The 25,712-nt window shown below is 47.2% G+C and overlaps 4 protein-coding genes across 9 annotated transcripts in view; 1 reads left to right on the plus strand and 3 right to left on the minus strand.

Moving 5' to 3' along the window:
* LOC139350749 (dedicator of cytokinesis protein 3-like) overlaps window positions 1–9,260 on the plus strand; it is a 149,099-nt gene extending 139,839 nt beyond the window's left edge. For 2 of the 6 annotated variants that reach the window (XM_070992331.1, XM_070992366.1), the window contains 9 exons: window positions 467–583; window positions 931–1,061; window positions 1,577–1,721; window positions 1,851–1,932; window positions 2,029–2,147; window positions 2,229–2,316; window positions 2,570–2,689; window positions 3,402–3,487; window positions 4,641–9,260. In XM_070992331.1, coding sequence (XP_070848432.1) covers window positions 467–583; window positions 931–1,061; window positions 1,577–1,721; window positions 1,851–1,932; window positions 2,029–2,147; window positions 2,229–2,316; window positions 2,570–2,689; window positions 3,402–3,487; window positions 4,641–5,333 — 1,581 coding nt within the window. In that variant the 3' untranslated portion in view covers window positions 5,334–9,260. The remainder of the gene's footprint in view (window positions 1–466; window positions 584–930; window positions 1,062–1,576; window positions 1,722–1,850; window positions 1,933–2,028; window positions 2,148–2,228; window positions 2,317–2,569; window positions 2,690–3,401; window positions 3,488–4,640) is intronic. The other 4 variants (XM_070992349.1, XM_070992342.1, XM_070992358.1 and 1 more) reach the window with 4 other exon arrangements.
* A 4,760-nt stretch (window positions 9,261–14,020) lies between these two features.
* Window positions 14,021–15,667, minus strand: LOC139351611 (odorant receptor 131-2-like). Its single transcript, XM_070993578.1, has 3 exons — window positions 15,659–15,667; window positions 14,582–14,887; window positions 14,021–14,422 (listed from the first exon to the last, which is right to left on the minus strand). Exons 1-3 carry the CDS (start codon window positions 15,665–15,667, stop codon window positions 14,021–14,023), a joined length of 717 nt encoding a protein of 238 aa, XP_070849679.1.
* A 2,048-nt stretch (window positions 15,668–17,715) lies between these two features.
* On the minus strand, window positions 17,716–20,107 carry LOC139351619 (odorant receptor 131-2-like). The gene is made up of 4 exons (XM_070993591.1): window positions 20,007–20,107; window positions 19,479–19,617; window positions 18,393–18,818; window positions 17,716–17,964 (listed from the first exon to the last, which is right to left on the minus strand). The coding sequence occupies exons 1-4, from the start codon at window positions 20,069–20,071 to the stop codon at window positions 17,716–17,718; spliced, it is 879 nt and encodes a 292-aa protein (XP_070849692.1). The 5' UTR covers window positions 20,072–20,107.
* Window positions 20,108–23,386: 3,279 nt separating this feature from the next.
* LOC139351625 (odorant receptor 131-2-like) lies at window positions 23,387–24,163 on the minus strand. The gene has a single exon (XM_070993603.1). It carries the CDS (start codon window positions 24,161–24,163, stop codon window positions 23,387–23,389), a length of 777 nt encoding a protein of 258 aa, XP_070849704.1.
* Window positions 24,164–25,712: the final 1,549 nt, after the last annotated feature.

Raw genomic sequence — 25,712 nt, forward strand, 5'->3', positions numbered from 1 at the left:
TGTGTGTGTGTGTGTGTGTGTGTGTGTGTGTGTGTGTGTCACGTGCAAACAGAAGATCACACCCTGAAGCTGTGATGCTGGAGCAGGTGAGACGTAAAAGAAGTTAGCTGCTTCTGCTTCTGCTGCCACATGAACAGGATACAAGAACCTCCCTCAAAGACGAGTCCTCTGGTTTCACCGTGAGACCTTTGACCGTCTCTGTGGACGCTTTGCTCTCAGCTGCACACATCAAATCTGACCTTTTATCACAGCAACATGATCAGTGACGCAGGGAGGTCGTCAGTTTGCTGTTTTCAGGTGTGAAATTTTTATTTTGAGGGTTTTGCTGGACGTTCCACCCTGACGGAGCGTGTGCTGCTGACGAAGAGTGTGGACAGTTCAGCTCGTCCACAGTCCAGGAGGGACTTCAGGAAGCTGTCTCGCTCTCGCCGCACAGGAACAATGATGTTTTGTCATTTTCCCACAGGTTCACGTCCTCGGGGTCGGCCTGGCCGTGCACGAGAAGCTGGTGCACCCAGAAATGCGTCCCCTGCACAAGAAGCTGATCGATCAGTTCCAGATGATGAGGAGCAGCCTCTGCCACGTGAGTGCAGGAAGACATTCCCAACAGAAACGCTGCACTTTGTTTTATCTGAAGGCTTTTAGAGTGCAGAGCCCAGGGGAAGAAAATAATGAGACAGCACGCGCACAGATGCTGCTCAGACAGAACTGTGTGTGCTCTCCACGAGCCTGATCGTCATTAACCAACGCTGAGTGTAGCAGAGGCTTCCTGAACACGCTGGACAGCGAGGAAGATGATCAGCAGCTTCTTCAAAGAGAACGTTTCCTCTGTAATCCATTGATAGAGACGTTAGGATTTGACTTCATGCATAGGTGGATGACACACATGAGAGCGCGGGCGTGTGAGGGCAGCGTGAATATTCAGAGCAGTGTTTCTATGTGGCGCTGCAGGGTCTGCCTGGTTTGGACAAGGCTGGATCCGGAGCCAACGCCCCCAGAGGGCTGCTGGCCTCCCACGGCCCCATGAGCCCCGAGAGCTTCAAGCTCATGCACCGGCACAGGTCAGCAACACACACACACAGATACACACACAGACACACACACGCACACACACACCTTCCTCTCACTGCCGCCTTCATCTCTTCACTGATCACTGAGTTCATCCTCTGCTTCTCATTAATGATCTCTGTTAATTTCTTCACTGCGTCGACTGCACACATCACACTTTCTGAACTCTACCATTTTCTTCCTCTCTCTCTGTCTCTCTCTGTCTATCTGTCTGTCCCTCTGTCTGTCCCTCTGTCTGTCTCTCTCTCTCTCTCTATCACACCACCCCTCATCTTGCCTCTTGCCTGCTCTTGGTTGCAAACTCCTGCATCATTCTGGTTGTCGTTTGCCTTCTTCCTGTTTTTGGTTGTACGCACGGCTCCTCCTTTTTCCTCCCTCCCTCCCTCCCTCCCTCCCTCCCCTCCTCTCCTCCCTCCCTCCCTCTCCCCCCTCCTCTCCTCCCTTTGCACTCTCTCTCCTCCACCCCTCCTCTGCTCTCCTACCATCCGTCCTTGCTTCCTCCTCCCAGTCCCATAGCTGTTTTGACTCCAGTGCGCAACTCCTCCTCCTCTCTCTCCTCTCACAACTCCAGCGAGACAGGGAACGTCGGCAGCCTGCTGATCCTGGCCGATGGCGTGGTGGTGGAGAACCCCGAGGACTTCTACCGCATGCAGGTCAGAGGTCCTCTGCACTGTGAGGGTCCACAGATCAGACATGAGTTTGTTGATCCCAGCAGAGGAAGCTAAACATGTTACAGCAGCATGAGACACATCGATAGTTTGTATTTATTTACATCTCTGCAGGCAAGCCCCTCCTCCTCCAGCCTGAGCTCCACCCACTCTGCACCGTCACAGATGATACACTCCGCCCCCTCCACCATCAGAGGTAAGCGGCTCAGAATCAGCACGCTTCGTCCGGTTAGCTCCAGACGTTTTAGCGCTTTCTCCGGCTGAACTGTGCTTCCTGTCTGTCGCTCCGCAGTCGGCTCGCCGTCTCTGCCGGACAAATACAGACACAACAGAGAGATGCTGATGCTGCTGCCGCCGCACAGAGAGCGGCCGAGCAGCGCCATGTACACCAACATCACCGAGAACGGACAGGTATGATCCGACGCACCTGGCTCACCTGTCAGCGGGAGGAATGAGGTGCATCGAGTGTAACGAGCAACTTTTTCTCTGCAGCCAACCAACTTCCAGCGAGCGTTGTTCCATCAGGTGATTGGCCCCTGCAAACCCTGCAGTGACCCCAACCTCTCTGTGGCTGAGAAAGGTAGACACGCACACGCACGCACGCACGCACGCACGCACGCACGCACGCACGCACGCACGCACGCACGTTCACATTATAAGACTACACAGTATGTACAAAAGTACACACATTTATCTTTACCTCCTCCTCTGCTCCTCTTCTCTTCCTCACCTCTCCTTTCTATTCCTCCCTCCCTCTCTCTCTCCTCTCTTACTTTCTTTTCCTCCTCTCTCCTCACTTCTCCTCCTCCTCCTCTCTCTCCTCTCTCCTCCAGTCCTCACCACTCCCAGTAGTTGGAGTTTGGACAGTGGTACCAGAGAAGCCCTCCCCTTCCTTTCCGCCCACGTTGGCAGCGTCATGGCGCCTCCTGTTCCCCCACGCAACCTGCCTCATGGTACGACCCTGCAGTGAACTCTGAGTGTGTGCGCGTGTGTGTGTGTGTGTGTGTGTGTGTGCTGGTGTAACTATGCAGCTGAAGTATTGTTGTTGTTGTTGTTGTTGTTGTTGTTTTGTTTGGCAGTCAGAAATGTTCCTGTTTCTGTTTCTTTCCATCACTTTATTTTGCTCTTATTGAACTTTCAGCAGGAGATCAGACAGAATTCTGTTTCTTTGCTCGTTTTAAATCTTTAACGACTTTGAACTGAAGAGTTGTTCCCAGTGAAACCTGCTCATGCTGAAGGCTGTGGATTATCCTGGGGGGGGGGGGCAGGCGGGGCCCAGACCCCTAAAAGAGTCCTGAACTCCCCCGAAAGCAGCAGAAGTTTGAGTCTCAAAATGCTGATAATCGAGTGTAGACTCAAAAACCAGTTCACCAGTTCAGCAGCTCCCATTATAAACAGAACAAGCGAAACTGGGAATTTAAAGGACTGAACAGGCTGTTGAAGGAGCACCGTCAAACACCCCCTCACTCCTCCTCCTCCTCCTCCTCCTCTCTGCTCCAGCTTCTCCCTCCCCATCCTCCTCCTGCCCACTTCTACTTCCCCCTCTCTCCTTCCTCTTCCTCCCTGCCCTTCTTTCTCACCTCCTCTTCCTCCTCCTCTTCTTCTCTGCTCTGAGGTGTGTGTGTGTGTGCATCGCTCTCAGTCCTGCTGTGTCTCCCCCTGTAGGGCAACACCTGTCGATGCACTTTGACGCTTTCCACCACCAGGTCAGCGACCTCCCTCCAGCTCTCCCCGCGCGCTCCTTGAGAAAGGTATCCTCCTCCTCCTCCTCCTCCTCCCCCTCCACCTCCTCCTCTTCCTCCTTCTCCTCTTCCTCCCCCTCACTCCTGCTGTTGGTCTGGATGATTGTCTGTCCGTCTGTACTCCCCAGGAAAGGCACATTACTGTCCTCGTGCTTTTCTTCGTGTCCTTTTTGTTTGTACTTCGTTCACGAGTTCACTGAATGTCGTCACGTCGAATGTCTTCATCTCTGCTTCTGCTTCACTTTGACTGTGATGACTTTCATGAAACTTAATGCAAAAAAGAGGCTTTTATTTAAAATGATACCACAAACAACGCCATTGAGGATAATGACGTTCATTTAGACGTCCGGCCTCCCAGAGACGGACTCTGAGCTTCGTTCTGTCCCTGTGAGGTGAGTTTGAACAGTCGTCTGTCAGCGTCACAGAAGCAGAGCGCGCCAACATTCAAGATCAGTAAATCCACAAAGAATCAGCCAGGAACAGGAAGTGACGGTCTGCTTTCTCTCTGACCCTCCTCTTCTTTCTCTGTCCTGTTTTCTGTCCCTTTCTCACTTTCGTTTTACTCCTCGTGTACTTTTCTAACCTCCGTGTCGTCAGTTTGATTCCTAACCACAGAACAAACGTCTGACTTCTTCGTGCTGCGCAGAGAGAAATTACCTCCAAATAGTTTGATTTCTTCTAGTTTCTAAACACGATCTGGAGATTTCATGTGCCGAGAAGCTGCTCTTATCCTTATCTGATGCACACCTGGTCTGAGGTGATTATTTATGGGAGCTTCATGTTCTGTGTTTCCACCTCGAGCCGTTTAAACCACATTTAGATAAATAAATCCAGATTAGATGTGAGAGTGCATGTTGGATGGAGCGAGCTTCATCCATCAGCGTGGTCATGGCAGATACACTGGCTCTTATTAGTGTTATTAATGCTAATGCTAATGCTAATGATGCCCGTATTTTATACGTCTGTGTTATTTTCATCACTCTAGTCTCGTTGTTTCGTGTCCCACTGGACAAACTTTGCTTTTTTCTTCTAATCCTTAATGATCATCTGATCTTTGAATAAATCCAGCTGTTGATGAGTCGAAACAGCTGTTTGCACCAGTCTGTGAACACACTTGCTGTCAGTGCTAACTCTGTGTCTGCCTCTCTGTGCCCCCCTGCAGTCCCCCCTGCACCCTATACCTGCCTCGCCCACCAGTCCACAGTCCATCCTGGATGGCAGTAACTCCACCCTGTCGGGCAGCGCCAGCTCTGGAGTCTCGTCCCTCAGTGAGAGTAACTTTGGCGGCCCCGCCTCCTCCTCCGACCCCCCGGCCAGTCGCACAGACACCCTGGAGTCCGTCCCCAGCAGCCAGGCCTGGACCACCGACCAGGAAGACCTGGACTCGCCGTACCAGCCCGTCAGGTACAGCGTCTCTGAGCCTGAAGTCCTGGACGGAGTCAAACCCCCTCCCTGCCGCAGCCACTCCGCCCCGGGAGGCGTCACCCCGGCCCAGACGGGGGGGCAAATCCAGCCCCAGGCTCCGGGCTCGGCCTCCACCGGAGCTCCACAACAACCGCAGCAGCAGGATGGGCTGCCGCACCCCCAGCACCACCACTACTACCACCACTTCCACCCACATTACATCCCCCACCACCCTCCTCTCTACCACCTCCACGAGCCTCCCCCGGCCCTGCCCCCCAAACCCTACCTCAGAGAGGGGTGCATCCCTGAAGAAGACCCCCTGAACGCCCAGCCTGCACCGCCTCCTCCTGCACCCCGGCCCATGCCGCGCAAGATCTCCCAGCCCATAATCGCAGCGACGAAGGATGAGCAGGCCAAAGTGGCCTGGGAGCACGGCATCAGCGAGGAGTGACGCGGCGCCGGCGAGGATGATGAGCAGAACGGAACGAGTCTGAAAGTGAGCGATGGCGACAGACTGTCACACTCCAGCTGTTGTCCCGGTTCAATAACCAAACTAATCACTGAGGATGAAGAGCGATCGGCTCTCACAGCCACCACCGTCAGCCTTCATCATCCGTTAACCAAACGACCTTCGTCACGTCGCTGCATCGAGCGCGTCGAGCTCCGTTTGTTTGGTTAAACCGCGAAAATAATATTTAATCAGCTTCTTCACTAAATCCATCACGACAACGTCGACAAGCACGTGTTTCTACATGAACCTGCACCGTTATTGATTTCATGTTCGCCGATCACGCTCATCGATCACTCAGAAGGTTGAAGAGAGATTTTCTTCTGCTCGGTGAGGATGTTTGAGCAGCACTTTAACAAAACACCAGAATTATAATCTGAGCACATTTATTAGATCTGCAGTTTAAAACGCTGAAAACAAGACGAAGAGAGAAAATGTAACGACGAAGACTCGACCAATCAAACGACACACTGAGAGCCCCCCCAGCATCTTATTGGTCAGACAAACTGCAGAAACAAACACATTTCCAACAAAATCTCAGAGTGTGGATAAATGTGAAACAGTACATGGAATTCTAGACTTTGTATTTAATCTCATCCTTTGATTGAAGGTGAAGAAATATGCAAGACGAGCGGCTCGCGGAGCCTTTAGTAGCTGCCTGACGTTAAAAAGGACGACGTGACGGCGCCTCACACACTCTGAGTGTGTCGTATCCACGAGTCCAGAGGTCAAAACACAAGCTTCTGACGATGAAGAGGCTTTTTTACTCTGTGAGGGTTTTTAGCTGTGGAGGCGTTCGAGGGAAGAGCCTGAGAATGTGTGCGAAGCATCGGACGGGTGGTATTTATAGAGAATATTAGCTAGAATAAAAATACACTTTTTGCCATTTTTTATGAAAGTAATGAACTCTAACAACTGTACATTTTTTAATAGGATGCCGTTTTGTATGCATGTTTGTTCACTGGTTGCATCTTGAACAGACTGAGCGGTCCTCAGAGGTGAAGCACTGGAGGACTGTGTGCACTGACGTCTTCACGGTTCAGGCAGAAGATCCTGACGGATTTTAATCTCCAGGATTTAATCTTGGTGGAAAAGTACTGTGAAGGAGAAGACTTTAGCTTTTAGTTTGTTTTTAGCCTTTTACTTTTGGCCAGCAGCTCAGATCACGCACACGCTGACATCCACCTCATCGCTCGGACGAAACTGACCTGTGAACAGCTGTTAGCTCGCCTGGGTTAGCTTCCCGAAGCTAAAGTTTATATCTTCAAAGACGTAAAAGATAAGACTGGTGATATTCTGTGTTTTCCTGCTCTGTGTTTTATTTGGACTCTCACACACACATCCTGTTTCCATAAATACTACATCAGACGTGTATTAATCCGCCGCTGAAAATAGTCCCCGACAAACACCGTTTCCTCCTGTTTGAGTGACGTTTGTTAAAAACCACAGGAAACCAGCAGATTCATGAAACCACTAAACATTTTTAAAAAGCTGTTTTTTAAGATTTCCCTCTGCAGCAGGAACCAATGAGCTGTAAGAAAACAAAGAATAACTCCAGCCTCATCCTTTAAACCTGGTTTTAGTATCAGCTCATTGAAACGTCGGTTAATAATCACCGTGTTTGATTTATTTGTATTTAACTTAGATATTATCTTAATTACCTGCTTCAGGTGCTGGTTTTTAAGCAGCTGTGAGACGTTCAGTCCACAGATGGAGGATTATGAACGCTGCTCCTCCCCTCCTGTCGCCTGTGACGAGTGATTGACAGGTCGTTAGCTTTGCTTTGACGAATCACAGCTACGATTAATGAATCCATGATGGCTGCGTTCCATTCAGGTGTCCCAGTTTCTGGCTGACCAGACACTAAATTATTTTTTCCTGCAGGTTTTTTTGAAGTCGAAATGTTCTGTGAAGAAGTTTTACATTACAGGACAAACGTGCTTTTGTCTGGATAACAGAAATTATTCAAAGTGAGGAAGAAGAGTGATGTTTAATCTGGAGAAGGCCAGAAAACAGTTTACAAAGAGCTTCTGTTCGTGAAGGTTTGATGTGACTGTTGTTATTACTCCACACATGGGATCATGTTTACCTTTTAGATTTGGAAAACTGAGTGTACTGATCCTTCCTGCATCATCATCATCATCATCATCGCTGTGCGTAAGACAGCGTCACCTCAGGATCAAAGGTGAAGCTTGGTGTTGGTGGAGCCACTGACACACGTTATTTAAAGCGACACAGCGACAGAAGTTAACATCAGCTTTCAACAGTTATTTATTCACAATAATGATTTTTATCCTCATGGAAGTGCAGCGTGCGTCTGTCACACTTAAACATGTAATCTTTTCCAAAAAGGAAAGTTGAATTCTGGGTAAAATGAGTGAATATGATTCAGTCCTGAGAGGACATTTTTTCACTGAAGCACTGAGGACGGTCCTTTTGTCTCTGACAGTAGGTAAAGTGATCACTTCTGCAGTTCGCTGCCTTCACGTCAGACACTGATGGACAGACCGTGTCCTCCTGCTGTCTGAACGCTGACTCCACCCGTCAGACGCTATTTTTATCATATGAAGACAGATTTTCCACAGAGTGAAGGATCGTTACAGGCTTTAAGCCGACTGTGTTAAATGTGCTGCATCTAAAGGCTCCACACTCACTTTGCAGTTTATTAGCTACGCTAAGCTAAAGCTAACAGTCCAGGACAGCAGAGTGAAGGACGTTCAGTGTGTGTTCAGGCTTTCAGAGATGGTTTCTGTTTCTTGGCTAACCCTCTCTGACAAACATGGCAACAGCATCCCAAACAATGTCCTCCAAAATGATCATCCGGCTGAATCAGCAGCTCTGAAACAGTCTCAGCACAAGCTGAACGTTTTGACCTGCATGAGGGGAGGACTTCCTGCGGGGCTGCATTAGCGTCAGGCAGGCGTGCCTAATAAACTGGACACTGAGTGTTTTCTCGATTATCAGTCGGTCATCCAAACCTTCACATGATTGTCACTACTGTTAACACACCTATAAAAAAAAAAACTATGCAAAGTCTTTTATGATCAGACATTTTTTTTCGACGTCCAGTTTGAATAATTTTGTTTCTTTCAGCGCTGAAGTTTTTGTTTCCTCTCTACTTTGTTCTGAACACATGAGCAGGCTTGAGAGAAGGGAAATGTGATCAGATTTGGTACTTTCTGAAAGTGAAGACGTGTCCTGTCAGAAGACGTGTGGACAGAGAGCTTGTGGGTCTCATCTGGTCAGAACTGAAGATGGACACAGAGACAGAAGTCGATCGCGGTGATGCACCGCTGAGACTAACAGCGAGCACGTCGAGACACTAAAACCACTGAGCGTTTGTTTGTACGTCTTTGTTTTTTGGAAACGCTGTCATGGGATGTGAAGGGAAAGAATATGTTGAGTGCACGGAGGAGACGGGTCGACTGCTGTGTACATAAACAAGGAGACAGAGTATTTATACTGATCATAAAGGGCAAAGCTTGTATACATGTAGACTGTGATCGTCTCGCCTTGTACTTTCTGATGTAAAACTGTTTTTAAACCTAGACAACAGCAAACAACACAAGTTCCTTTTGTCTAATTATTCTGATTATTTCAGGGCAGCTGAGCGGAGGTTCATTATTATTTTGTGTATTTTGCATCAATGAAAAATCCAGATAGTGAGTTACCATGATGCTATTCCTTTGTACAACGATGCTAATAAGTATTTCTTGTATATAAAAGTCTTTATTGTGTTAGCATGGGTATAAACTGTGACGTGTGCGACAGTAGATGTAAATACTCACGTTTTTTTCCTACTCACTAAACAAACTGCTGTGTTGTGGATTCATAATTATTGACAAACATTAAACAAGGTTTTATTGATCAGCTGTGATTCAGCCTGCCTTCATTTCACATGTTTGCATCAGTTTCAGAATCAAAATGCCTTTATTAGTCCCCCGGAGGAGAAATTTCATTTCAATTACATCCCGTCCAAGAAGCATACTGTAATGAACGTTGCCCTTTGTTTCCATTTAATGTAGAACCAAATGAGCAGGTTGACCGATAGGCTGCCACCACCTTTGACCGGGTTGGTCCGGTTTCAGAGAACTGAGAACAAATGCTCCCGAGACCCCACGTATGAACAATAAACCACTTTATTTAACAAATAATTCATAAGCCACACAGTTTCTTTGTGAGAAAAGCAGAGAACAGAACAACTCCTAACACATCCCCCTCTCCCGGTCCCCCCCACCAGCCAACCACCTGCCCGGAGTACCATAGCACGCCCAATCACCAGTTACAGGTAAGCACACTATGGCATGCAAGCACACAGGTCACGTCACACGAAAGAAGATAAATACACTCTGGGTAAAACAAGGCTCACCAACCAGTTTCACTCTAGATTACCGCACACCTAATTTCACCCAATAAGGGGCGAGTGATTAACCGGGCGGGACCTGTATCGCCACCTGCCGATGGGCTCACCTCCTCTCAGCTCCTCACAAATACGCTGCTGTGGAAATTCGATTAAAAGGTATAAAAATTACATTTAGACAACGGAAACTGTACGCGGATAATAACACACGGGACAGATACATAACACCAACTTTTAAAGTTTAAAACGTCAAGTCCACTTAGCTGGCCGGGTGGCCAAGACCCTCCCCCGGGGTCTAGGCTTTATGGCGCTGGTCTGACCCGGCTCATACGGCAGGAGCCTGTGGCGGAATCGCCGGTCCAGCGCAGAAACAATGGAGCGGCTGACGCCGTGGCAGACGCTCCCAAATGGAATCGCCGGTCCAGCGTGGAGACAATGAAGCGGCTGACGGCGTGGCAGACGCTCTCAATCGAGGCTGGGCAGCGGTATGGCACTCCTAACTCCCCGTTCCCTGACTAACCACAGCCCTATCACAGGGACAGCTGTAGCCTACACTAGCTGTCTTCGCCGCCAGCAGCCCTAAACAGCTACGAACGGCACCCACCCTCCTCCCTTGAGTGCAGCAACGGCTCGATCGGGAAAACTGCCCCAATGTCTTCCAGCTCCGCTCCCCAGCGACATCCTCTTGCTTTCTCTGCTCCCTCTTATCAGTTCACCTCCCTCATCACCTGCAGCTGAGAGTCATCAGTCCAGCCACCGGCAACCGCCACAGTTTCTGGAGCAGGTGAGACTCATCAGTCTCTAATTGTGATCCCTGTCTCCCCAGGCAACACAACCTCAGTTCACTACACTCTCCCTCCCCTTAATGGAGAGGACTCGCCCTCGAGTCGCCTTGAGCCCATCTCATGGTCCCGAGACCACACAGGTAGCCTTCGCTGGCGTGCAGGGCGTAGCTGTGGCGCTGATCCTCCGACTGCCCCTTCCTGTGTGGAACTTTGTGACAAGCCCCCCTGGCTCTGAGGAAGAACTGGAGCATCCCCCGAGCCTAGGGCTAGCAGGGACTGAGGCTGTATGCAGCCTCCCGATGGAACACCTCCAGTCGCCTCCCCAGTCTGAGATGTAAGGGCAGCTGCAGAGAGGCACCGCCCTTCCGGTGGCCCAGGGGCGGGGGTTCCGCTCCCCGGGGGTTCTGCTCCTCCTCTCTCCCCACCCATCGGGGCTGGCTGTGCACGCCAATGATGAACCCAGGTGGAGCCAAAGGAGACCTCGGATGGCCCTCGGGAGCGAGGTGGACCTTTTTGGGGTGCGCCATCTCTCCCCCGGGCTGCTGGTGCTTCTGGCAAGGATCAAAGATACGGTTTGAGTCTGTTGAAATGCACCACTAATTCTGGCCATCCTTCAACCAGTACAACTCGATATAACACTTCTGTCACCCTTTCTAAAATCTTATAAGGGCCTTTAAACCTCCTCTGTAACTTCGGACACACTCCCCGTTTCCTGGCTTTATTACGCATCCACACCAACTCCCCCTCCGAATAATACTAGAAATTGGCACGAAAATCAAAAGCCCTCTTCTGCTGCCTGGATGCATTTACTTGATGCCTTTTCACTGCCTCTATTACTGTGGACAGCGTCTCTGCCAACCTTGTCACATACTCACTGGCTGAGGCAAACCTCTCCCCACCCTCTAAGTTAAGCATAACGTCAATAGGTAAAACCACTTCCTGACCAAACAGCACTTTGTAAGGACTGAACCCTGTTGTGGCCTGCACGCTGCTACGGTAGGCTAACATAACATATGGCAAAAGGACATCCCAGTTTGTCTGGTTATCTTTCACAAACAGAGTTAACATAGAGAGCAAAGTACGATTGAACCTTTCAATGAGCCCATCAGACTGCGGGTTATATGGGGAGGTCCGAGTCTTATTGATGTTCAACAACTGACACATCTCTCTGAACAGGCTTGAGTCAAAATTACGCCCCTGGTCAGTATGAATGCTACGTGGGGCACCATACCGACAAACCCATTCCTCAACTAACACCCGAGCTATGGTGTGTGCTTCCTGGTTTGGCAGGGGAAAGGCCTCCACCCACTTTGAGAAATAATCCCCCACCACCAAGATGTACCGGTTCTTGTCCTCACTTTCTGGCAATGGACCCAAAATATCTAAAGCCACGCGTTCATGAGGTCTGGAGGTGACTGAAGGCTGAAGAGGTGAGCACGGGGCCTGCCCCTGCATCTTGCGGGATGCACAGTCTACACAATCCCTACACCACTGTCTAACGTCCCCAAACCACCCTGGCCAGTAAAATCTATCTTTAACTTTCCCCTGCAGTTTTTGCACTCCTAAGCTGGTCAGCTGGTGTAAAGGCTGCGCAATTTCCGCAAACCCTCCAACAAACCGCCTATAGTAAGATGCCAATCCCACAAAGCTTTTTACCTCTGTCTGGTTCTTAGGAACTGGCCACTCACGAATACACTGTATTTTAGCAGGGTCCACTCCAACCCCATCTGCTGAGATCACATGGCCTAAATACTGAACTTGGGTTGCGAACAGGTTACACTTAGAGGGCTTTACCTTAAGATTTGCATGATGCAACTTAGACAAAACCTCATCCAGATGAAGCAAATGCTCTTGAAATGTACGCCCGAACACAATGATGTCATCCAAATAAACAAGGCATGTGGTCCACTGCAAGTCTGCCAAAACAAGATCCATCAATCGTTGGAAGGTGCTGGGGGAATTACACAATCCAAAGCTGAGAACATTAAATTCAAACAGACCTTGACGAGTGATAAAGGCAGTTTTATGCCTATCTTTTGGATCGACTTCAACCTGCCAATATCCACTGGCTAGATCGAGCGTGGAAAACCAACAGGCATTGTTCAAACTGTCAAGGGCATCATCAATGCGTGGTAGGGGATATGCATCTTTCCGGGTCAAATCATTGAGTTTACGGTAATCCACACAAAACCTCAGGCTACCATCTCGCTTTCTAACGAGAACCACAGGGGCTTCCCACGGACTACAAGAGGGCCGGATAATGTCATTTTCTCGCATCTGCTTAATGTGATCTGCCACCTCCTCTTGCAAATGGAGGGGGACACGGCGGGGGGGGGGGGGGGGGGGGGGGGGGGTAATTTAACAGGCCTAGCCTCACCTGTATCAATTTAATGTAAGGTCAGATGGGTCCTGCCCAAATCTGTATCACCAGTACTAAATACAGAGAGATTCCGCAGCAACAGTTCGTGAACTGACCTCAACACTATAGACCCCAACCCTTTCTCCTTAATGCCCAGCTGTGCCACAAGGGCATCAACAGACCAGGATGGTACTGTCCCTCCCCCTCTTACCCCCTCCAATTCTGGGCCCACAGCCTCCACTTCAACATCCGTAAACAGAGTCCCTACCCGCAAGCCCTTTTTTAAAAACAGTGGCTCCTCTGTCACATTAATTACACGCACAGGTACTGCCCCCTTTTCCACCCTACAAACCACACGGGCCACCAAAACATCACAATGATGGGGCAAGGATGCAGCAGGCTCCAGCAACCCCTCAACATGTTCACAAAAACCATTCTGAACCACACCTGAAATAATGGCTTCACTCCGAGGGGGAACCACTGTACCACAGTTCACTACACTACAAAGGACAATGACACATAACAAGGGGAGTACAGGAGCGGGAGAACTGCGACACTGTGCACAGTGTGGGATTAGGAAAAAAACACCTCAGCACACAAGCAACATAATAAGACATTACAACAAAACTCAAAGACTTGCACATGTGGGAGCGGGTGAGGGTGTTGGGGGGTGTAGGTGTCGCAGCACAGACACTGGGGGGGCATGCACGCAGCCACATTTGGGCGCCTCGCGGCAACCCTCCGTGCTACATTGCGACAAAGGAAGGAGGGGGGAGGGAGCCACGAAGGCGTTGAGTTTGAGGGGTGTGTGCGTGTAATATGTGTCTTTGTGTGTGTGTATGTGTAAGCCCGTGTACATCATCTCCGCTCAGTCCCAACCCATTGTCTCTTCCATCTGTTGACTGATGACGAAGACACAGCCGTAGCCATGGAGACGACCTCGGAGTTTACTGAAGTAAGTGAGCAGGTTTTTAGTGCATTAATAAAATTCTGAATATTTTACATAATTACTGATCATCCTCTCACAAACAATTCTTTAAACTCACACCAAAATCAGCGTGTCTCGTCCATATTTGGAGATAGTGGGCAGAAATGTACAAGTATAGCCTCTGAAGGTCATTCAGCGTCACCCCTGTTTGGCCCTCCTCTGGGGTCCGATCAGGTTCACCCTCTTTTGCACAGAGCTGCAGCATTTACAGCGGATGTGCCGCCTCATGTGGCTGCTGAACTTCTTGTCTCTGACGCCGTAGATGAGCGGACTGAGCAGACGTGGAAGCACATTGACAAACAGGAAGGTGGTGAAGAGGATCTTGGTTCTTTCATGGGGCCAAGCGGTAACTAAACTGAGTTTGACGAAGGGAGAGATGAAGGTCAGCATGTAGATGAGGACCTGGACTCCGTGCAGCAGGATGGTGTTGCGGGCGTTTCTGGCTGAGGCCTGGTTCGAACCGGACACTGTCCGGGCGGTGCAGAGGACCTTCAGATAGGTGATGATCAATGTCAGGAAGACAAAGGAAAACAGAAGCACCTGAGGGGAAGTGACCACACAAGAGCCACTTCAGTCTAAAAATAAAGGTATAATAAAACTAAGCCATGAAATGAAAACATAGACTGCTCCATGGAAAACACAGTCAACAGAAACGACTGATATCAGCAAGAAAATCAATGACAACCATCAATACTTCACCTGGACGACCACGTTCTGGGTCTTGTGGTACTGTGTGTTGTGCACGTAGCTGGGGTAACAGATGATGCTCCTGGAGAAGGCTGAGAGGGGCTGGGTGGCGAGGATGATGATGACATCTGTGATGGAGGGGATGAAGGAGATGCCCCAGATCAGAGCGATGAGAGCGTAGGCTCGCTGCGCAGTACAGATCTGGGCGTGATGAAGAGGTCGACAAACGGCGATGTAACGCTCGACTGCCATGCCAGCCAGGTTCAGAGGGCTGTTCCTCAATGCAGACAACAAGAGCACAGACTTACTGTACAAATACTTTTTGGATCAGACACACAGTCTATGTTCATGACCTTTTACCCAACTGCTCACCACAACATGAAGGTGCACCTTTCTGCCAGGATGGTGCTCAGGTGGAATTAAACAGTGCATTTACAGTTATACAGCACACCTCCACCTGCATTTACACAGCTCAGCCACAGCCTCCAAATAATCAAGGTTAGCAGTACTTTGTTCAAAGTTTTTGAGTTTTTAAAACACATTATTATAACAACTAACGTATTACAGCTGAGGATGAGAGGGTGGCTGTTCCAGAGCCTGAGGGGTCCCAAAAGCACAGCGGACATTTTACTGCACTGAGTATTTTTACTTTGAATACTTTAAGTACATTTTCCTGATTATACTCACATACTTTTACTTGAGTAACTTTTGCTTATGATGGCGTATTTTCAGCGTGTATTAATACTTTCACGTAGCTCTTCTTCCACCACTGAAACGCCACTCGCCGGTGTTAAATCTAACGCACCTCCTGCAATAAAGGCGGGCTTTTTAAACTGTCAGCGCCCCGCCCACCGCTGCGGGCCAAACGGCTGAAGCTCAGCAGGAAAGACCTGAGGCTAACGCCAACGCTACTCAGGTATCATTTCATAAACGAGTCAGCCCGTCAAAACGGTCGTCATGTCGCCTCAGTCAGGAAGCTTTTTTGGGGGAAATAATCGTGTTCCTCGCCGGCCGTTAATCGTTGTTCCGTGAGGATTGTGTTCGCCAACCGTTCGTCATGCTAACGACTCTGTTAGCAGCGTTAGGTACGTCGGCCATGTTGACCGCCATCTGTCAGTAATTTCTGTTTTTTTATTTACTTGAACTTGACTTTTCTTGTCCTGTTGTAGATGATTTAAAGCCCTGAAGTCCCGGAGATTTACCTGAGGATCTGCTTCATCTGACCAGGCAACGGTAAGTGCTACGTGTGCTAACGTTAGCTAACATGTGCTGTAGCTGTGCTCAGTCTGTGTTTCTGAGGCTGCAACAGACTCCGGTGAGTTCTTGTTCCAGCAGACTGCTGTCAGACCAGCATAACATCATTTCAAAGGTCACTTTAACTCAGCCCGGGCCACAGAGGAAAATCTAGGTCACAGAAACAAACTTCACCTGCTTGTGCTTTGGGAGTTTCAGGTGAACCAATAGAAGCTAATGCTACATGCTAGAGGTGTGTTCTCATGGTGGACCTGGAGTCCAGAGAGCAGTGACTGTTTCTCATTAAGATGACAGAAAGGAGAAACTGAAAACCAGTGACGCTGAAAAGAAACTTGACAGCATAAAATAACGCTCACTGAAAATCTAAACATGTTCAAGTTAAATATTTTGTTGATGCCAACTTTTCCAGTCACTGTTCTGGTTCTGTGCTGAGGCTGATGATCAGGATGAGGACTCTGAGTCTGCTGGCTGTTTGACTGTCTGCTGGTTTCTGCTCATACGCTCCTGTCCTGTCTTTACCTCAAGTGCTCTATCTGTTTGCATTGATGTCACATTATTGGAGGGAGTACATCTCTCCGTCAGTTGTTGGGTCGGTAAATTAATGATGTTTTCATGCTGCTGATTTAAGTTGTGGTGAGACACTAAATTAGATCAGAGTTAGAGTTTAGAGAATTTTTGAACCTGAAAGAAATGGATTGATATGACGGCTTCGTCTTTTATTCCTCACATCATATTTACATCTCATGTTCTGTGGTTTGCTCTGTCGCTCATATACTAATGGTCTTGGCCCAGTTTGTGCCTCATCTACCATGATGTTCAAATCACAGAACATCAGTATTTCTAAAAGCAAAAATCCCCAGAAGGTTGTCTAACAGCACTTACTGTTGGTCTGAAGGTATATTCAGAACGGATGAAACGACAACATTTCAAACCTGTTTCTCATGTTGGGACGCTCTAGATAGCCAATGGCAGCACTTTGTGTTGAACACACACACACACACACACACACACACACACACACACACACACACACACACACACACACACACACACACACACAGAAAAAGTCATTTTTCTAAATATGACGTTTTTGGGCTTTGGACCGTTGGTCAAACAGAACAGGACGTCTGAGGACACTGTGAGCTCTGTGCTGTGATGGCAGTTTTCATTTTGTTTCTGACAAGTGATCAGTTCATTGAGAAAATAATGGACAGCTTCATGAGTGATTCTCACTCTGCATCTAATGAGGTGATGAAGGTCAGTCAGAGACGTGTCGTGGGTCTGTTTGAGGTGTGGATTATTTCTGGTTTTTCAGACTTTGACCAGTTGTTCGAGTGCTTCTTTTCTCTGACTCTGCTGCTAAAATGAGCGCTGTTAGTTTCAAGGTTTGTGGAACCGAATCTCTAAAGAACGACCGGTCTTGTTGTTAAAACAGAACAACCCCTGTCTGGTATTCTGGCCAACACTCCTTCTTTATATGTATTAGCTGCTGCTGGACGATCTCCACATGCGATCTCATGTTCAGGAGGGGGTTGTATCTCAAACAAAGCTGCTGCCTTTGAACACTTTGCACCCTTCATTAAACTGGCTTCTCTGTGGATTCGTGGTCAAAAGCTTCACGTGTGGAGTGTGTGATGGTCCTGATGTGAAGGCTTAGCTGCAGGATTACAACACCACAGTTCCCATCATGCTTTGCTTAAGGTGCTTTATAAACAAGTTTGACAGTATTTGACACACATCCATTCATCCACCTGTTTCTTGCTCTTTTTCATTGTGTAAACAGTGATAGAAGTTTTATTCTGAAAGAGCTGTGAGCGGCTTGGATTCATCAGTCAGAAGGCAAACACTGTGAAGCACGTTGGACGCTTGGATCCCCGATGTGGTTATTTCACCTACAGGTTGACTCTGAGTAACGCCGGTCTGATCCTGACGATACTTTGGCTTCGACAGGCGAGGTACCGGGTCCAGTACTTCCTGAAAAGCTCGTCCCGGAAACCGTAGATCACGGGGCTCATGAAACGAGGGATGATGTAGACGACCAGGAAGAAGATGTAACGAATCTCCAGACTGAAGCGGGGGAAGAGGGAGATGAGAGCAGCCTGAAGGGAAGGAACCACAAAGGCGAGCATGCACAGCAGCAGCTGAAACACAAGACAGAAAGATCCAGAAAATCACTTCCCTCACTTCAAAATGAAGCTGAAATGTGAAACGTTCTCGACTCAAATGTGAGGATTTGCTATTTGAAGACGCCACCTCGGACTTTGTCCAGACTTTAGTGTAAAAAGTCATAAAATCATTTGGTTGATTTTGTCAAAAAGCCCTGGTGGAGTAATTTTCACTGCTTGACGTCTCGTCCTTGCTTGCTGTCGTCTCCGTCGGCCTTTCTCACGGTGGACATTTTGACTTTCTGTCCACCAACAGACCTAATAAGTTAAATAAAGGCCCATTCCCTTCAGGTGTGGTGTTTGTATCGTAGGTGCTGGTTCAGTGTCGCTGCTTCGTAGCTCACAGAGAGGACTCATCATTCATGTCATTAGTTTGCACGGACAGACGCGTTGAAAATACCCACCTGCACCCCGTGAAGCAGCACAGTGTTCCTCGCTCTCTTGACGGAGACCAGGCCCGCTGAGGCGGCTCGTGCCGTCAGCATGATCTTACAGTAGGTGTAGAGCAGCGTCAGAGCCACGAAGGACAGGTACACCCCATCAAACACGCAGTTCTTGTAGTAGATGGACCGGTGGCGAAAGAGAAGCGGGTGGTCGCAAAAAATGGTGGAGTGGAAGAAACTCATAGGCTCGTTGATGACTGTGATGAGGAGGTCGGAGACGGGCGGGGTGGTGGTGAGGATGAGGATGACGCAGATGAGGAGGAGGGTGCGAGGGACGGTGCACATCTGGCTGTAGTGCAACGGGAAGCAGATGGCGATGTAGCGCTCCACCGCCATGCCGGCCAGGATGAGAGGGGTGGAGCGGGTGGTGAGGACCGCCGTCATGATCTGAGGGAAACACAGTGGTGGTGGTGTGGAAGTCAGAGGATGAGGGAAGAGGAGGAGGAAAGATGAAGATCCTGGCTGTCTCTCATGGAATGACACTGGCTTTGTTAGTGAGAGCTGTTGATTCATTACAAACTCTCCTTTGTGAACACATGATTGGATGAAGGATGGTCCTGCATGGACTCAGGGACACCGTGAGACACAGTTCATCTGAAAATGATTGAATTCTGTTCTTATTTACATTTTCCACAACATCCCGACTTCTTTGGAATCGGGGTCGTACAGTTCCGCTTTTTATTACTGGGGGTCAAATTTGTGACTCCCTCGCTGTTTTCGTGTCTGAGCTGGATTCAAAGCAGCCTGAACGAGTCTCACAGCTTGTGAGAGAGCAGCACTGTTATTTTCTCTGCTCCTTCTGTCAGATGCTGTGAAGTCACATGACCGTCCAGGATAGTTGGAAGCAGGAAGTGATTACTCCACTTCTTCCTCTCTTGTCTTGATGTCCTATAATTTAAAACTTTTAGTCTGAGGACTCTGGACCATGAAGTTTCATCGCTTCATAATGTTCATAAATTTCACAGAATCAGCTTTTCCCAAATCTAGAAATGTGGCTCCTGTTCACACATGACATGAAGGCGTAAAGCTGACGTAGTGACGACTAACCAGAAAGCAGCAGACAGAGGCGTGGATCTTCCTGAAGATGTAGCTGACCACGTAGAGAGCTGTGACGAGGCTGAGCTGCAGAGCATCGTTGACCACCATGGAGATGAACATGATGTATCGGGGGTTCTCATAGAAGAGACTGTGGTCAAGGACAAACAGCTGAGAGGGACTGAGAGCGAGTGAGCGCTCTGTGATTAAAGTGGGGCTGCAGCGATGATGGTTCTCATTATGAATTGATCATGTTACTTTCTGGATGAATCGATTTGTTATTTGCTGTGTAAACCAAACGTTGTCAGTTTATATCATAAAGAGCTCATCATGCCACAAACCCTCAGAAGGTGGAGCTCAAGGGTCTGTGTGTCAGAGATACGGAAACAAATAATCTGTAAATGCATTTCTAGGCGTTTGGCTGAGGTGGTGCTGTTAACTGTGTGTCCATGGTTGGAATTATGTTAAACATCACATGACATCACACACTTTGACAGCGAGTTCGTGTTTCTGCAGGTGTTTGACAGTGGCTGTGTCTACCTGTGCTGAAGGAAGGTGTGCACCATGCTGCCGTTGATGATGCTGAGGGCCAGCCACACCAGCATGGCCACAATGTTCTTGGTGAGAGCATTAGAGAAGCTGTCTTTATGCACGGCCACAGCGCCCCCTGTCAGTGTGGAGCTGGTGTTGCTTGTCAGCAGGTCCAGAGGGCTGGAGGAGGTGGAGTTGAGCACCTCCAACATTTTCTCAGCACAATCTGAAGGAACTCACACACACGAAATCTTTTCATCATGTGTTACTTGAGGGATGCACTCTCCGCCTGCTTTGGTTTTAATTTCATGTTCAGTACAAATAACAATGGAAGATGCTCCCCAAACGTTTCCACACAACGTTTCCTGTAGTTTTCTTACAGAAACATACATGAACACTGCACATGTACGACAACTCGTATCCTGAGCAACACACATACAGATATGCAGTATGAGGAGCACATATGAGTCCACAGAGTGCACGAAACCCTGAAACTGACTCTAGTTAAACACACACAGTGGAGCTATGCAGACAGACTCTACAGTAAGAGTCAAGACGTCCTCACCTGTACACACCTGCAGCCTCAGATGTCCTGCTCACGCTTTGTCAGGAGTTCATGGCTCGCTGTGTTTCAACATGAACAGTTGAAATCTGCAGAAGAAGAAAACACTTTTGCTGTGAAGTATAAAGATCTTGTGGCACCAAGAACCTTTTTAGATTTTAGGTTTTTCTCTGACGAAGACTCGCACCAAACACAGAATCTGGATGCTGATTTCCCACATTTACAGCTTTTATTTGAACAAATTACACAGTCGGAGTAAAATAATGTGTTTAATTCATTATTCTAAAAATATCTGACAAAATCTAATCATTAAGCAAACTGTTAGAAATACTGTACTACAATTCCTTTTACAGCTTTTAATAATAATAATAATACAATTCATTATTATAAAAAAATAACATCTATACATTAACAATATACTGTTAAAAATACTGTAATACAATCCCTTTTACAGGTTATAATTATATAATTCATTATTATAAAAAAACAACATCTAAACATTCACAGTATACTGTTAAAAATACTGTAATACAATTCCTTTTACACAACAGTATAAATGTATTTTAATACTTAACCTTGTACAAACTTTCAGACTTACTTCATTCATGAATATTGACCCTGCAGTCTGTAATGAAAATGAAAAATGTGTTAGACCAGAAAAAAACTCATTATATTGAAATAATGAAATCTAAATAACATCAACAGTCAGAAAACTTTCTAAAAGTGTCCAACATGGAAACATTTCAAAAACGCATTTTCTAAACACACAAAGGGGAAACAGGCAGACTTTTAATCGTGACATCAATCTCAGCTTTCCTAAAGCCACAAAACAGACGGCAGAAATAACACTGACACGATGTTCACAGACAGAAACCTGCTCACCTGTTCACTCACTGACTGTCAGCGACGTCCTCAGCTGCCTGTCATCTCATATAAAAGGGTGTGTGTGTGTGTGTGTGTGTGTGTGTGTGTGTGTGTGTGTGTGTGTGTGTGTGTGTGTGTGTGTGTGTGTGTGTGTGTGTGTGTGTGTGTGTGTGTGTGTGTGTGTGTGTGTGTGTGTGTGTGTGTGTGTGTGTGTGTGTGTGTGTGTGTGTGTGTGTGTGTGCGCTGATCAGGGTGAGGCTCATGCAGTCAGGCAGTGATATGACTCGTTAGCTAACATGAACGTCAGCTGAAGGATTTATTTTGGATTTGAGTCTGACAGACAGCCAACGTGCCGCGATCGTCAGATTCACTCAAGATTGATTTTGATTTCAAATGTTGACGTGATATTGATGAAATCTGACAGCTCTGATTTGTGGAGAAATCGAGTTTCAGTCATGAACGTTTCAACATCTGAAGGTCGTTCAACTGTCCAACAGACGGGTGGACAAAATCCACCATGTGGAAACAGACTTGAAATTTAATGCAGCCAATCCAGCAACACAAATACTACAACAAAATGACATTTTTCTGTAATGATGCATCACATTTCCTTCTGATTTGTAGCCTTCCGCAGTAAATGACACAGATCAGGACGTTCGTGATCAACTGATGATGTTTTAGTTCACATTTAATCATTTCATTGAACGAGTGAGACGCTGAGACTGTGACGCTGTTAGAAAATGGTTTGTGCCACCAGGTGGCGTTATTGTGTCTTTTCAATGGAGGTCGGTGTGTGCTGCCTCCAGAGCCAGACTGTGTGATGTCTGTCCTCTACACACTGAGCGTGGACTGAGATTCTCAGCAGTGACAATGAGGACAAAGTGTGACGACCGGAGCTGAACGATAAGCAGTCGAGTCGAGGTGTCGGCCGATATGAACTATGAACACGCACCGGTGCACGTTTGTTCAGATCTGATCCGATATGTGAGTTTGGAAGTCAGCTGATACAGAGAACCAATCAGATAGTGTTTAATCAATAAGCTGTGTGCCTCAGTGTGTGGAAGAGGCTTCAGGCTTGACTGAAACATGGATAGAAATTAAGTGAATTGTTATTTATTATTTAAATAATAATGGTGCAGCAGTAACCTGGTAAAGAATTCAACATTAACAGGAATTCAATTCAAGTGTAAACCTTTGAAAAGCAGCAACCAGTTGGTCAGGAATTAAAATTCCAGCATAAAACAACACAGCAGCATCAAACAAAACACAAAAATCTAAAATCACAGTCACAAACTTCATAAATCAGAATTTACATAAGATGTGAAAACAAGCAAACCTGCTAGAAACAAAACATTCAAAATAAACAGGAGTCAAAAATGTTTGTGAACATCAACAAATGTTTGTAAAAGTAGAACTGAAGTGAGCAGTGTGGCCCCATCATCGCTGACCCCCGATGCAGCTGTTTGAGACAGTCCTGGACTGATGTCCATCGTCAGTGTTGGATCAGTGCTTCCCTGATATCACACATATGGATATTAATCGTGTCGGCCAACGAGGAGCAAAGAACTGAAAGAAGTCCTGCTCACTGTGTGTCTTGGTCACTTTCACCAAACTGTCATCTGTCATCTACAGACTCAGTTGGATGAAATGAGATGATTTGGTCTGTTGTCTGTGTTTCGGCTGTCAGCTCAGTTCCCAGGGTGTCATTTTCATACACTTTATTGTGACTCTATTGATGGAACAGTTATATTTTCTTGACAACAGTCTAATGTTAACATTAAAAATCAAAAGGTTTTCTTCATCAGAGAGTGAAGAGCTTCATCGTTTCCTCGTTTTGACCTTTATTTATCCAGAGAAAGCTTCTCTTTTCTAAACATCCAGATCACATTTATCGTGTCGGTCGAGGACTGAAGCTCTTCTCTAACCTTTAGCTCACCGCTGCCTCTTGCATATATATAATCTCTTACATGTCATTGTTGTCCAGGGGGGCCACCGTCGGCAGTTTGGCCCTGCACCTGTTGCTCAGAAGGTGCATCTTGAGGTACTTCCTGAACTTTTTGTCTCTGACGCCGTAGATTATCGGGCTCAGGAACCGAGGCAGGATGTAGACGATCAGGTAGTTTGCGAATCTGATTTCCAGAATTCGGCCGGGGAAGATCAGACGCAGAACGATCTCCACGCTCGGGGAGATGTAGGAGAGCATGCACATGGCCAGCTGGGCCCCGTGGAGCAGGATGGTGTTTCTGGCCCTCTGGGCGGATATCTTCTCTGTGGAGAGGGCCCTCGCTGCAAACAGGATCCTCAGATAGGTGAAGACCAGAGTCAAGAACACACAGGAGAAGTAGATGACATCGAAGACTTGTCTTTTGTACGCCAGGATCGGGTCTTTAAACACGTTCTGTCGCAAGCAGAACACCGAGTCGTGAAAGAAGCTCAGGGACTCGGTTGCCAGAGTCACAAATAGATCTGTAATATCTGGAGCCACACAAATAAACCAGATCAACCCGATGACAACGTAAGTCCTTCTCACTGTGCAGATCTGGGGGTGACGTAAAGGCTTACAAATGGCAATGTAGCGCTCTATGGCCATGCTAGCTAAATTGACCGGGGTGTTTCTGGTGGTGAAGACGGCCACCAGGATGAAGAAGCAGCAGAAGGAGACGTTGATCTTGTAGAAGATGTAGCTGAGGACAAAAAGTGTGATCGTGACGGTCAGCTGGATGGCATCATTGATCACCATGTGGATGAAGAGGATGTAACGAGGGTCTTCGTAAAAAGTCTGGAAGAGAGAGGAGGAGTGAAAAATGTGGTGAGCAGTTTAAGGTGGTTTAAGAGAGGAAAAAGATCTAGAAGATGCTGAAAATTGCTCATTTCTATTTCCAGTTTTCATAAAGGCGTCTGTTTCAGCACAGTGTGAATAAGATGAGTGGCTGCAGGTGTATCTGCTGGGACACCTGGCTGCACGTGTGTCTAAGGCCTGCAGATAATTGAAGTTATGTATTGATTTTACACAAGATTTTACTTGAATATAAAACAGAGAAAAGTGGGAAATCCTCACATTTGAGAAGCTGGAACAAGCAAATATGTGGGATTTATAAATGAGTGAGTGATTGTTTCAGCACTGTGTGTGTGTGTGTGTGTGTGTGTGTGTGTGTGTGTGTGTGTGTGTGTGTGTGTGTGTGTGTGTGTGTGTGTGTGTGTGTGTGTGTGTGTGTGTGTGTGTGTGTGTGTGTGTGTGTGTGCGCGTGCAGCAGCAGAGGGCGCCAAAGAGAAAGAAACAGAAATGACTCTGAAATACAGCCAAACACCATCCATCTGAGGTCCATCATGTGTCCGTCAGCCGTGAGCTCGTTTGAAATGCACACTTGAAGAGGTCGAATCAGGAATAATAAGTCATGTCCACATTCTCTAAGGCCTCAGTGTGAGTCTTCAGACCTTAGAAAGTATTTTGTCAAATGTTGATTAAAATTACACATTCTTTCACACATCAGCTCAAGTTCATTGACAAACACTTGAGTTTGATTTGACTGCAGTCAGAGGTGGAAAGAAAGTCGTGACTGTTCTTAATCTGCAATGAAACATTCAGAAAGACGTTTTCCTTCTCAAGCAAACAACCTTTTATCCATTATCACATTTGTGAGTCAGGAGATAAAACAAATAAGTGACAATAATCTGGAACCGGACACAAAGTGAGTCCTCTCCAAGGCTTAATATTTGGGTAAAAGGTGGCAGAGTAGCTTTAATTCAGTCATGCTGTGAGCTCAATGACTCACGTGAAGAAGCTTTGATTAGACATGGATTCAGTGTTGTATCTGTAAAGTTTAGGAACAGCGAGGATTGATTATTATTTTCATAGTTTATGATGAAAAGTTCTTATTTCATGTTAGATGTGAGATGTTTTTTAGTTTGAATAAGAAGTTATTCACATGTGTGTGTGCTGCGTTCACTCAGCAGAAAGCTCGCAGCAGAAAAACATGAAGAGCACAAGCCAATCAAAAAGAGTCCCACTTTTTCTTTGATATAAACATTCATTTTCAAGCATGTGGCAGCAAAAAGACAATTTCTTCACCAGACCTGATGAGGGAAAGTCATGTTGGCTGCAGGACCCACTGCTGAGCTCATGCTTCACTGAGACCTGAGAGAGAGAAAGTACACAGTCCAGACAAAATGAAGCGACACAGTATAAAGGAATCACCCTCAAACTTCTGATCAGTTCAGTTCAGTCAAAATGTTGTATGAACACAGCACTTTACCATGAATGCACACTTCTTTGACCTCATAGTTGAAGA

Source organism: Chaetodon trifascialis, chromosome 3 (assembly GCF_039877785.1).
Source record: "Chaetodon trifascialis isolate fChaTrf1 chromosome 3, fChaTrf1.hap1, whole genome shotgun sequence".
Lineage (NCBI taxonomy): Eukaryota > Metazoa > Chordata > Actinopteri > Chaetodontiformes > Chaetodontidae > Chaetodon > Chaetodon trifascialis.